The 12890-nt window shown below is 42.3% G+C and overlaps 1 protein-coding gene across 1 annotated transcript; it reads left to right on the top strand.

Annotated features, from left to right (window-relative positions):
* The first annotated feature begins 732 nt into the window (after positions 1-732).
* Positions 733-11575, top strand: LOC306967693 (sacsin-like). The gene is made up of 5 exons (XM_079562799.1): positions 733-784; positions 957-1044; positions 2647-2758; positions 9863-10009; positions 10117-11575. The coding sequence occupies exons 1-5, from the start codon at positions 759-761 to the stop codon at positions 11568-11570; spliced, it is 1827 nt and encodes a 608-aa protein (XP_079418925.1). The 5' UTR covers positions 733-758; the 3' UTR covers positions 11571-11575.
* The last annotated feature ends 1315 nt before the right edge of the window (positions 11576-12890 follow it).

Raw genomic sequence — 12890 nt, 5'->3', positions numbered from 1 at the left:
TTGGAAACGTCAGTGGACTTCATTTTAAAATGCATCAGCAGTGTTGTGGAGAATACTTTGATCGTATTTACAGAATACTGAATACTTGCTTTAAAATGTAATTTGTAATGTATTCCGTTACTTTGATCACTTTGTCCGTTACTTGTATTCAGAGTGTTGTATTCTAAATAATTTGAAGATGATTTGCATTATATTTATGTATAAATCTGGTATATTACATAAATGTAGACTACACTTGCCTGATATAAATGTATTTACAAATAATTATGAACTCAAAAACCCAAACACTCCATCATGTGCATCGTGTGTATGAACTGCGGCAGAAGGCGTTTTAAATATTTATGTACTTTTAGGAGAAAAACAGGTCTTCATTAAAAGTTCTTTCTTAAAGATGTTGAGCAAAATGAACTAAAATCTCATTATTGAGTACTGTGATGTATTCCTTTGATTTTAGGCAAGTAACTGTATTCTAAATATTCACAAGTGAAAGTGTAACTGTACCAGAATATAGTTACTTAATATGAGTATTCTAAGTACATGTATTAAACTGTGTATCAGACGTTGGTTAAGTAACTGCGATGATGATCAGATGTGTCCACATGGTCCACAGGTTTTGTGGTCTGCAGCATCAGGGCATCGCCCACAGAAGGACTTTCCTCTCATGGAAGCTGCTTGTGCCTCTCGCTCGATATCTGAAGACTTGCTGTTAATGTTTTCGCCTCGTCTGTTTCCTCAGGTAGAACTTCAACAAATGGACGATGAGCACAAAAACAAGAAAGAAAAGGTAAGTATTTTTGTGAATATTTTGAGTTTAACCATAAAGAGGTGAACAGCATTCTTCTGTAATATTAATCAGGAGAACCAACACATCCTGAGGGCACTTTGTTTAGTATAATTCCAAACATTGCTTCTCTGGTCCAGTAAATGTAGACTGTGATAAACACTTGTTTGTTCAGGACTCCCTTTGGGGCGACGGCTCCGCCCTTCATTGACTACCTCAAAGACATACTGCGGCGCTACCCAGACGGAGGACAGATTCTGAAGGTATGTTGCATAACTGACTATAGGGAGGCATTGAAATATACAGTAAATGTATTGCAATGCAAGTCACAACCATAGACTGTAAAAAATAATGGACGTCTTATGCTCACTCCTCCCCGTTTACCAGAATGACCACGGCCGTGGGGCAATTCATGGCGGATTTACAGGCTCCCCCTCCCCAGCTCTGACAAAGCATGTTCCTAAAAAGGACATACGGGCGGGATTTTCACCGTAGACTCGGCCCTTGCGTGACGTGTAGCTCGCGCTGCTCCAATGCTAACAGTCCGAGCCTCATTAAGCACGAGATTTCAAAAATTCATACGAAAACCAGCCTGGTTTCATATATTGTTATTAACCCAGCGTTATCTCAGGAGGAATATCTAGCATAGTCTAGTGTTGAAACAATTGAAACCAGGCTTTAAAGTAGTTTTTAACGTGTCTAAAGTCCAATGCTTTTCAATGGGGGCCTAGCGGCGATATGGAGGTACTGCAGCAACGGCGGAGCAATGGCGGCCCCCACGTTTGTGGTCAAAAAGCAGGGCAGCCAGCGGCCATTGGTCACAACACAAGTTTTTTCCCCCAAAAGTTATAAACCCAATGATATTAAGTCTGTTTAACTGCACAACATCCATCCATCCATTTTCTTCCACTTTTCCGTTGCCGGGTCGTGCACCAGCCCCTTATGGCTCCTCCTGTGGGTCCACAGAAGGACGGCCTCATGATTCAAACCGGGCCTGTTGGTCTCTCATAAGGGGCTTCTGAACCGCTCTTTGTCACTTAGGACCTGTTTGCCCTGGGAGACCCTGTCAGGGGCCTGAAGCCCCCGACAACAGAGCTCCAGGATCATTCGGGTGCTCAAACCCCTCCTCCACGTTAAGGTGGTGGTTCCAGGAAGGGCTACAACATATAGATAATTGAAATAACTTTGGAATATAGAAAATATGGAAATCATTTTGTTAAAATATTTGGAAGAACTTTGTGCATGTTTTTATTGCAGTATAATGTTCTCTCCAGTCCTGGCAAAATGATATCACTTTTGTGGACTATCGACTGACAGCAGTACAGCACTACCCTTTCAAGAGCCAGATTGATATTCCAGTGCCAGTAACATTAGTCTCAGATCCCTCCGGCTTAAATAGTTCAGAGAGTGGACACACTTTTGTAGCCTTTGTTGCTGATGGCCTCAAGCACACTGCAAATTAAATATATAGTTTGAAAAAAGGCAAAGATCTTTGTGATGGGAACATTTGGGTACTTCACAATTCAATGTGATTCATGATACATGGCTCACGATAACGGTAACCTCACGATAGGCTGTTGTTAAGACTTTCTAAACAACTACATGCTCCAGAGTTCATATGATTATCAATGATTATGATGAATAACTGATACTCAACTCACTAATAAATGGGCTGATAGACTCTCTGTGTCAGTGTCACCTTTTCATTTACATTTAAAAACTCAAGATATAATAGTCCTGTTTACAAAATGAATACATTAACAAGTAAATCTCATTCATGAATCCCTTTCAGTATTAGCAGTTCATCTTGAAATCCTGAAATACCTAATTTATTTGTTTTGTTCCTTTTTAATATTGAACACCAGGAGCTGATTCAAAATGCAGACGATGCCGGCGCCACAGAGGTGGTTTTCATTCATGACGAAAGGAGGTACGGGACAGAAGACCTTTGGGCTGAAGATCTGGCCAAGTATCAAGGTACACACAACCAAATTGGCTTCAACGGGAGTCATAAACAAAACGGCCAAAACACGGGACAAGCAGGACCTGTTCAATCAATCCAAAGGAAAAAAAATGATAAAAATCGTGTTTGGGCTGATATCGTTTTTATTGTTAGGCTATACTATTTACTAGGGATGTCCGGATCAGGATTTTTGGCCCCCGATCCGAGTCCGAGTCATTTGATTTTGAGAATTGCCCAATACCGAGTCCCGATCCGATACCTAATACATTATTTTAAAAATTAAGAAAAAAAAACTATATTATTCAACTTGTTTTCATTCATGGTTTTGGATATAGAGAGTAACTCTACTAAGTCTGCTTTTCTCAAGTAAGCAAGACTATTAGTCTTTACAGTGTAATATAGTTTTACACAGAGAGTGTGATCTAAAATTCCATTCTTTGTTAAATGTTTTTGTTGATTGGCAATGAAAACAAAACTTGGGCAATACATTTTTTATGCACTGCAATGTAAAAAACTGTCTGGCAGCACAGAAAAAAAACCAGCAGTAATGTGGCCAAACAGTTAAATAACACAATATATTTGGCCAAAAGCTAAATGTGCCATGTTAACATGATTACAGTCTCTTTAATAAGTAGATATAGGGTGACCACATTTCACAGCCTGAAAACCAGGACGGGGTCGAGGTCCGCACGCGCAGTGCACCGTCCACCGAGCTGTGCACGTGCGCCGTTCACCGTGGCTTGAGTGCGTCACCTACTGTGGGCGTGTACAGAGTGCGTGTTTACTAAAGGCTTAAGACAACCAGGAGTGACAACAAGTGCTTCAATTCACCTCCTGAACGTAGCGCGGGGATAAGTGAAGAGAGGAGGCGGTGGTTATCAGGTTATAGAGACGAAGTTTCCCCTCGTCTTTCAGCGTTTGCGCACGTATGAGCGCAGCGGGCCATCACAGACTTTTAAACATCTCCGCTGAAATGCGTGGAGGGTTTCTCTGCTCAGTGCGGGTCTGAGTAGACATGGTTTAATCACATGTAGCGGTGTAATAGCGATAAAAACAGCTGTTTGCTACTTCTTACCGCTCTCTCCCTGCCCTGTCTTCCCGTCCGTTCTCACTCCTCTCTCCTCGCTTAGCCTACACAGTAAACTACGCACAAGTTATCGGAGATCTTGTTATTGTTCTCCTGCGCTGGCACTTGTGTGGATTTGGGGATTTCTCAGAGGAAGGGGGGACACGGACTGAGCGATGGTGCGAGTGGTTTGACGCAGCAGGTGGAGTGAGTGACAGAGGCGCTGGGCCAGGTGAGTGACAGAGGCGCTGGGCCAGGGGGAGGGGACAGTGGTTCGCGGTAGCTCGAAATCTGATCAAAAGTAACGAGAATGGACACGCATAAATATCTGAGTCCTGATCGGGAGGTCCGCGAGTCCGTAACCACGTGATCGGGCCCGATTTCCGATCACGTGATCAGATCGGGACATCCCTACTATTTACTCATCCTTGTTTTCAGTCAATACAGTCCCTAAAGTGAAGTATGGTTTATGAACACAACCAGGCTGAAATACAACGGCTGCGAGTCAGAATTTTGCATAAACATTAATGATGGATGAATCTCAGGGCCCTGACACCCCTTTAAAAATGTGCCGAATGGTTCAGCCCACACACAGTGCTCAAGTTTGTGAGATAAAATATTTCCTTTTAAGTCACGAGTTGTTCTGTAAGAGCATCATACATGAGCTCTATTTTAGGGGGCGATACATAACTTTAATAGTTTCAGTCATAGTTTATTTGTTCAGATCTAAAGAGGAGAGAGGAGGGGGCGAGGAGCACGTTTCTGATCACAGCAGACTGGTATCCAATCTGCTGGTATCCAACCCTGCGTGAGCCACTGACAGGTGGGCGTTTTCCCGTCATGCACGGGGCCGTGGAGCTGATCAAGTCGGCTGGTCTCGCTGGGGTCTCACGATCGTTCCGTGCCCCAGGTGCCCGTGACATCAGAGCCTGTCTGGAGCAAGTCGGACAGAAATCTAACCGGCATGCACCGTGCGTCTGCAGTCGGCTGTCAAAACTGCGTCCGTTTGGCTCTTCTCGAACACACTTAATGACTTTGATGAGGTGAGCTCTGCAATGCAATGACACAGAGCTAGGAAAGAGCTATATTAGTCCTGCCTCGCTCTTATGTGCTTTTATTTAACTAGCCTATTCTAGCGGACCTTAGATGCAACTTTCTTGTCACAAAGACAACATATAGTATCATTATTTTTTATAAAATAGCATTTTAACGGCTATTGTAAAGTCACAAATTTGCTATTCCCAGCACAAATATCCTATGTCCCTGGTGCAGTTTAATGTGGTATGCTAATTGGCGGAGCCAATACAGGTAGAGGGCGTTCTGGGAGTGGCTCTATCAAAAAAGGTTAGGTGCGCCAATCTAGTGCCAGGTATGATGCTACAGAGGCAAATGGTTTTGACCATGCAAATGTGCTCACTCGTGTGTTTAAACAATAACCCACAATGTAAGTTCAACCTTCATGATACTTTTTCAATAAGTGGATTAGCATATCCGACTAGACTTCTGCAGTACTCTCACAGTAATCATTCTGCACATAGCCAAAAGCACGCGTTCATCCAACTTTTAAATGCGCCACAACACTAATAATCATTATGTTCTATCTCAAACTGGCAATTTCAATGGGCCTAATGAAAGTACAATGTTCCACCACCAATTTAAATATCTATATCAATACAGGAATAAAGGTTATTGCATTTCTGTAACTGGAGCCAATTCAGATGAATTTTTAAGTCAAACATTGAGTACACAATAAATAAACAAACATGAACTAAGTATCCAGGACAAATCTGTATTGGACATATGTGCATTTTTTAGGCTGACCTATTTTTTCACCCGGTTAGGCTATATATAATAAAGTTAAAAGTAAGGATTAAACAATGAGGAGCCGTACATTAGACGGTTGTAATGCACGACATAGAGTCAAGAACACCACGAGTGCATTATGATTATCTAATGCACGACTCCGAGTTGTTTAAATTTCTTATTAGGGCTGGGTGATATTTAGATATTTGAGATATATCGATATATTTTTAAATGAGATATGGAATTAGACCATATCGATATAGTTAAAAACTGTACAACATACAGTTGTTACTGTATGTTGGCGGTGCAAATGAGAACTGCCACTTAATAGATCAGGGGGAGACAATGCACCTTTTCTACATATAGCTTTTTAGACACCCTGTTGACGCTTTTTAATTTGGCGCTTTTAGAGGGAATCTTCCCTGATGTTTTTAAGACTGCGTTCACAAAACCCTTTACTGAAAAATAGCAAATTTGACCCTAATGACCTCTGTAATTATGGCCCTATATCAACTTTGCCTTTCCATAACAGGGCTTTGGAAAAGATTGTGTTAGAGCAACTATCATCCTTTCTATCAGAAAAGAATATTCAGGAGGTGTTTCAATCAGGATTTAGGAAACACCACAGCACAGAAACTCTAAAATAAAATAAAAAATAACCAAAGATCTCTAGTAAGCTATAATAGCAACAAAGAATCAATATTAAAACTCCTTGAATTAAGTGCAGCCTTTGATATCATAGATCATGACGTCCTCATAAATCGCCTTCAACATACTGTTGGTCTTCGCAGCACGGTTTTAAAATGGCATCATATACATGGCACATCATATATTTAAGGCAGAGAGTGTGTTACCCTGCAAGAATAAGTCTCTGAAAAGAAAACCATCCACCATGGTCTTCCACAAGGAAGCTGTCTTGCACCGTTGCTCTTTTCCCTGTACATGCTTCCTGTAGGAGACATCATCATGACACGTGTCATTCCACAGCCATGTAGATGACACACAGTTGTAGTATGTGTCCACAGACCCACAACGATCTGATGCCATTGCATCTATTACCGACTGCCTCCTAGCAGTAAACAACAGGACGAATAGAAACTTTTTAAAGCTAAATGAAAATAAAACAGAGGTACTAGTGGTTGGATCGACAATAAATAGAGAGAAGTTATCAGGAAATTTGGGAATGTTAGCGGACTGGATAAAACCTAGCCTGGCCTTAGCCATCCAATTATTATTTCCCTTCATGTACGTCTGGGTCTGATCTCAGTGGCCGCGTTACATCGGTTGAATTTCAACCTACCATTCAGCGAGTGGGGGAGGCGGGGCTTGTAGGTGACGTCAAGCATTTGCGCCGCATTTGCTGGTTGTAGTTTGGCAATGGCGGCGGATACAAAGGTAATGGAAGCTCTTCAATCCGTTCTGGCTCGGCTCCCAAATATCCAGAAATTAAAATTGAAGCCTTGGAATGCTCAAGGAATGCCCCCAAGAGTTATGAGAGCTTGATTCACTCACTCGGGCGCATTACATACGTCAAGACCAAACGCTAGCGAAAAGCAGATCCAATCGTTTCAAAGGAGTTCACCCCTCCCACTTGATAACGGAGCTCAATTGTGAAGGTCTAGACCCTTGTACAAAACGCAATGAGTACAAGGGTCTGGTTAAACCAGGCTAGAAAAAACCTAATGTAACCAGTCTTGGAGTGATATTCGCCCCTGACCTAGATTTTAATGCACACATAACTAAGGTAACACAAATAGCATTTTTCCATCTTAGAAATATTGCTAGAATCAGACAACTAAAGAGTCAGAGAGAGAGATGCTGAGAAGGTAATGCATGCTTTTGTTACATGTAGAATTGACTACTGTAATGCAGTTCTCACTGGCCTTCCGAAAAAAACAATACAAAGACAGCAGCTCATTCAAAATGCAGCAGCGCGTGTTTTATCTTGTACCAGAAAGAGAGATCACATAACTCCTGTTCTAGCTTCTTTACATTGGTTACCTGTTCCTTTTAGAATGCATTTTTAAAGTGCTTTTATTAACCTATAAAGCACTGAATGGTCAAGGCCCAGCCTACATCTCCAATTCCCTGGCAACTTATAATCCAAGCAGAACACTGTGGTCCTCCTCAGCCTCTCTGCTGGAAGTTCCTAGAAACGTAGGGAATAAAATTGGTGATTGAGCTTTTGTTAACTCTGCTCCACAACTATGGAACGCTCTCCCTCCTGACATTATATCTTTTTTGTTTTTTAATCTTTGCTCTTTTATTGTTGTATGCTAACTTATGATTTGTGTGAACTGTAACTTTGAATGAAAGGTGTTATACAGATAAAGCTATTTTTATTATTATTAGGCCCTAGCAACAGACATGCATTGTCACGTGAGGGACTAATTCATATCAATAACGGGGAACGGAAGCGCAAGAATTCACATAGCAAACGTGAACCGATAAGCAAGTAACAGGGATCAGAAGTTAGTGCGCCACAAGCTCTAATTTTGGGTGGGGTCCGCAAGAGAAAATATTAAAATATGGCTCAGTGGTGCCCCCTCAAACAGGCAATTTACATTGAGTCAATGAGAGCCTGGTCGCCTAAAATCATCGTACAAAGGTGACACTGGCCAAGGACATAGACCACACCAGGACATGTAAAAAATGGATCATGTCCCCCGCCCTAAATGCTACAGGAAGCCATCTTGGCCTGAACCTCCGACTTTTAAAATCGTACCTCTTGAACTTCTGACCCTGATCCCCAAGTCTTCAATGGAAAGCCACAAATTTTGGCCAACATGTCCCAGACCCATCTTTTACATTTTTTGAATATTATTGGCTGTGGTCATGACAAGCCCACAACTCGGAGGCCATTTTCAGCAAAATTCAAAGCCTCACTTTGTTGGATTGGAACAGACACAATCCGGCACGCGTGCACATTCCCGACCTGGACCTAATTTTTTATTTTTTTTATTTAATCTTTATTTAACCAGGTAAAAAACTCATTGAGATTAATAATCTCTTTTGCACGAGTGACCTGGCTCTCTAATGGTGTGCAAACGCAACCACTAATTGCCAAAAATAACTTTAAATGGCTTGTGAGTGGCCCGCCCATCATCTGTGAAAATAGCCAGAGTTCTTAGCCTCTGTTGGCCTCTGTCTGAGTTTCTCCTGAAATTCGTCACTTTTCCAAATTTCCCCTTTTATTCACAAAAGCCACAGTTTTAGACTCGTACGTATTTATTCTACCCCTCTGTCACCGGAAGAAGTTTTAATTTGGACGATTTTGGCTTGGACTGTACAATCAGTTTGGCTGTTTCCTGTCCGTCTCTCTGTGTGTTCCTCGTACTATATGGGTCTCTCCAAAATATTGCTTCATATATCGAGGGTGCTTTGGGGCTGGAGCACCCTCTCAACAAATCTTTGGGCGGCCAGGGAAATTTACCCTAATTACAAAATGCTTCAGTTTATTATTGTGCAAACTGTAATTCCGTTTTCTGCAAATACACAAGTGCGGTCTTTCATAAGATTAATGTAAAATCGGCTGCCTTATTCACTCAGCCTGTGTAGCTCCATTGGTAGAGTGCTGGGTTCCCATCCATAAACTTGCTTGGATCAATCGCAACCTGATTCTTTTTTTTTTTTTTTGACACTTGACCCTGACTGGGAAGAACATTAATCACCGCCTATGGTCCCACCCTCATTACAAACGGGAAATGACTCCTCTCCTCCAGTGGGGTGCTGGGAACGAATTTATGCCCGGTACTTATGAGAACAGTAGCCCACATCAGGCACACATAAGTATGGAGTTACAGCTCAGTGATAGTGCGCTGGTCTTTGGTGTAGGAGGTTACCAGTTCAAATATGGCTTTGACACCTCTAATGCTTTCTCTTTTCTTGCCGGCGGAGCTGCAGTGGGGGTCGTTTCTTTCAAAGCTGTTGGCCCTCTGGGGGCTCCAGGCAGCTGCCTACCTTGCCTAATGTCAAACGTCACCAGATGCTGGGTTTCATCCCTGGTGATGCTCTGCCAAGTCTCTACTGTAAATATCTGCAGTTCCTGCGTGTTCTTGGGGCATTTTCCCTTCAGTTTGGTCTTCAGCAAATGAAATGCAGCTCAATTGGATTCATGTGAGGCGACTGACTTGGCCAGTGAAAAACATTCTACTTTTTTGTCTTAAAAAGCTCTTTGGTGGCTTTGGCAGTGGCTTCGGGTCATTATCCATCTGCACATTTTACCCAATTGTTCTCTTTTTGTGTACAGGCCCAGCCCTTTACGCCTACAACAATGCCCAGTTTACAGATGCAGACTGGGAAGGGATCCAGAGTGTGGCCAGGAGTGTCAAGCGCGGAGACCCCAACAAAGTGGGCCGTTTTGGGCTCGGCTTCAACTCTGTGTACCACATAACAGGTAACTCCCCAAGGCCTAACATTTCTGTTCAAGCAAATTCAAGATACTACTACTACTACTTGGACACAGACCGAACCTAATAATAATAATTACATTTTTCCCCTCAGATTTGACAAGTATATTCAGTGCGGGTCACCTGGGTATGATGGACCCTCAGGAGAAAATATTTGGTGAACACAAAGGAGGTTTCCGTTGGTCTTTGGAAGAAGAAGACGACAGAGAAGCACTAACAACCATGATTGACCAGTTTCAACCTTTTAGGGACATTGTGTCACTCGTAAGTGGACAAGAGTGGTCCAGAGTTGTCCAGGAAGATCAGAATTTCAATGGGACCCTTTTCAGATTCCCCCTTCGCTCAGAGAAATCAGAAATATCTGACAATGTTTATAGTTGCAAGAAAGTTGTTGAGCTTTTTGATAGCTTCATTGCTGATGCAGAACTCAGCCTTCTCTTCTTGAAAAACGTCTTGTCAGTTTCTCTTATACACATTGATGCTCTTGGCTCTGTCAGCACTGGACTGCAAGTGAAATCCACCACTTCACAAGACGTTGATTTAAAGTCCTACGATGGTGTCACTGAAGGATTAACACAAATCAAAACCATTACTCTCGACTCTGAAGAGTCCAGAGAAACAAAATGGCTTGTGACATCTTGCACTATGAAAGAAGGAAATGTGGACGAGCTTGACTACCTTGCAGAGAAGTTGAAGTTCCTTCCGAGGGTTGACCTGGCCTTTCCTTGTGATGATGTCCACACAGACTGTAGTAAGAGTAGACTGTGCTGCTTTCTCCCACTTCCAAACAATGACTCAAATAAGACAGGACTCCCCGTTTATGTCAACGCATACTTTGGCCTCACAGACAACAGACGACACATCAAGTGGCTCGAAGAAGACCAGAGGAATGACGAACATGCCATCTGGAACGAAAAGCTCATCAAAGAGGTTCTTCCAAAAACATATCTCACAATCATTCGAGATGCGATCAGACTGGTCCAAGACAACATCCTGCTGGTTAATTCCATCTACAATCTCTGGCCGGACATTTCCCAAGTGCATCACAAAGAGAAATGGTATGAAGTTGCCATGGATGTCCTCAGTCAGTTATTTAGTCAGGATATAGCAGTTCTCTCCTTGGCCAAAGATGAGAGACAGTTCATCACACTGAAGAAAGCTGTGCTTCCATGTAACGGACCAACAACAAGTGAGACATTATCAGCCATTAGAAGAATCCTGGTGTCCTGTGACGTCAACCTGGTGACTTTATCAGATAGTGTAGCAAGAGCCATAAAGGATGTGTATCCAGACTATAGCTCACTGAATCATGTGACTCCAACCTTCCTAAGAAACAAACTTCGAAACTGTGCAGTGAAGGACATCTCAGATGCTGACAGACTCGCTCTGTTGGAGTTTGTCTTGAGTGACAAACAGTACAGTGAACTCCATGGTCTTCAGCTGCTGCCCCGCAGTGATGGTTCCTTCAGATCCTTTACAGACAGAGAGGAAGACACTGTCTTAATCGACAACAAGGAATTTCCAAGGTACATGCACCATTTTGAATGATTACCTGGTATTGATTTGCTGTAGTACGCAGCTTTGTTGTCTCATATGCTTTATCACAAATGATCTAATCAAAACTCAATTTGTATCATGTAAAACTGTTGTGTGTTGGCTTTTAGACCAACCTCAACCCTGTTGAGCCCAGATGATTAATTAATTGTATTTTTATTAAAGTGTCGTGTTTATTGAGCCTTCTGACAAATAAAACAAAAACTTCAATTTGCATATAGTTTTAATTAGTGTCATCAGGCATTTAAAAATATAAAGGAATATACAGTGGTATGCAAAAGTATGGGCCCCCCTTAAACTTTTCGACATTTTGCAATACTATGGACCATAAACATAAATATATTTAACTGAAATTTTATGTAGAACAAGCCATTTTTGAAAGAAAACCATAAGAAGTCCCGTTTGCTGTTTGCCTGAGGTCACATGGAGGCCACAGGGTGGCTTCTGGCAAACAGCAAACTGGGCTTCTTATGGTTTTCTTTTAATAATGCCACTCTGCCATAAAGGCCAGATTTGTGCAGTGTATGACTAATAGTTGTTCTGTGGACAGTTTCCTCCACCTGAGCTGTAGCTCTCTGCAGTTCATCCAGGGTTATCATAGGCTTCTTGGTAACAGCTCTGGTCAGTGCTGTCCTTGTTCGGTCAGTAAGTTTAGGAGAACGGTCGGGTCTTGGTAGGTTTGCAGTGATGTCATACTCTTTCCATTCCAGGATGGTGGATTTAACTGTACACCGAGAGATGTTCAAAGTTTTGGAAATCTTTTATAACCTTACCCAGCTTTATACTTCTCAATAACTTGATCCCGGACCTGTCTGGTGGTGTGTTCTTGGACTGCATGATGCTGTCTGCTCCACAATAGTCTCTAACCGATCTCTGAGACCATCACAGAGCAGCTGTATTTGAACTGACATTAGATTACACACAGGCAGACTCTATTTAGTCCTTGGGTCAACATGTGATCATTTTGCAGTACAACCCAAATCGCTTATTTGCTACAGAAAGACCGAGAAGTCTATGTCCTCATTGAGCCCTGGGGGGCGGGTAGCTCCCAAGGTGTTTATCCAGAAGGTTTCCCTTTGGGCTAGTCTTCTCCTCCCCTGATGTTGTTGGGGATGACTTCCAGTACCATAACTTTTAGGTGATTGAGATTGCAGTTTGAAGTGTTCATGTGCACCGCGATCGGATAATTGGGATTGTTTGTACGTACAGCATATTTGTGTTCAGAAAACCTATCCAAAAATGGAGTTAATACTCCATTTGCTCTGACTCATTCCAGCAGAGTCCAAAGGGTTTTTTTCCGAACAAACCGTTTGT

Source organism: Gobius niger, assembly GCF_951799975.1.
Source record: "Gobius niger genome assembly, chromosome: 9".
Classification (NCBI taxonomy): domain Eukaryota; kingdom Metazoa; phylum Chordata; class Actinopteri; order Gobiiformes; family Gobiidae; genus Gobius; species Gobius niger.
This window is presented reverse-complemented; position numbering and strand designations above follow the sequence as displayed.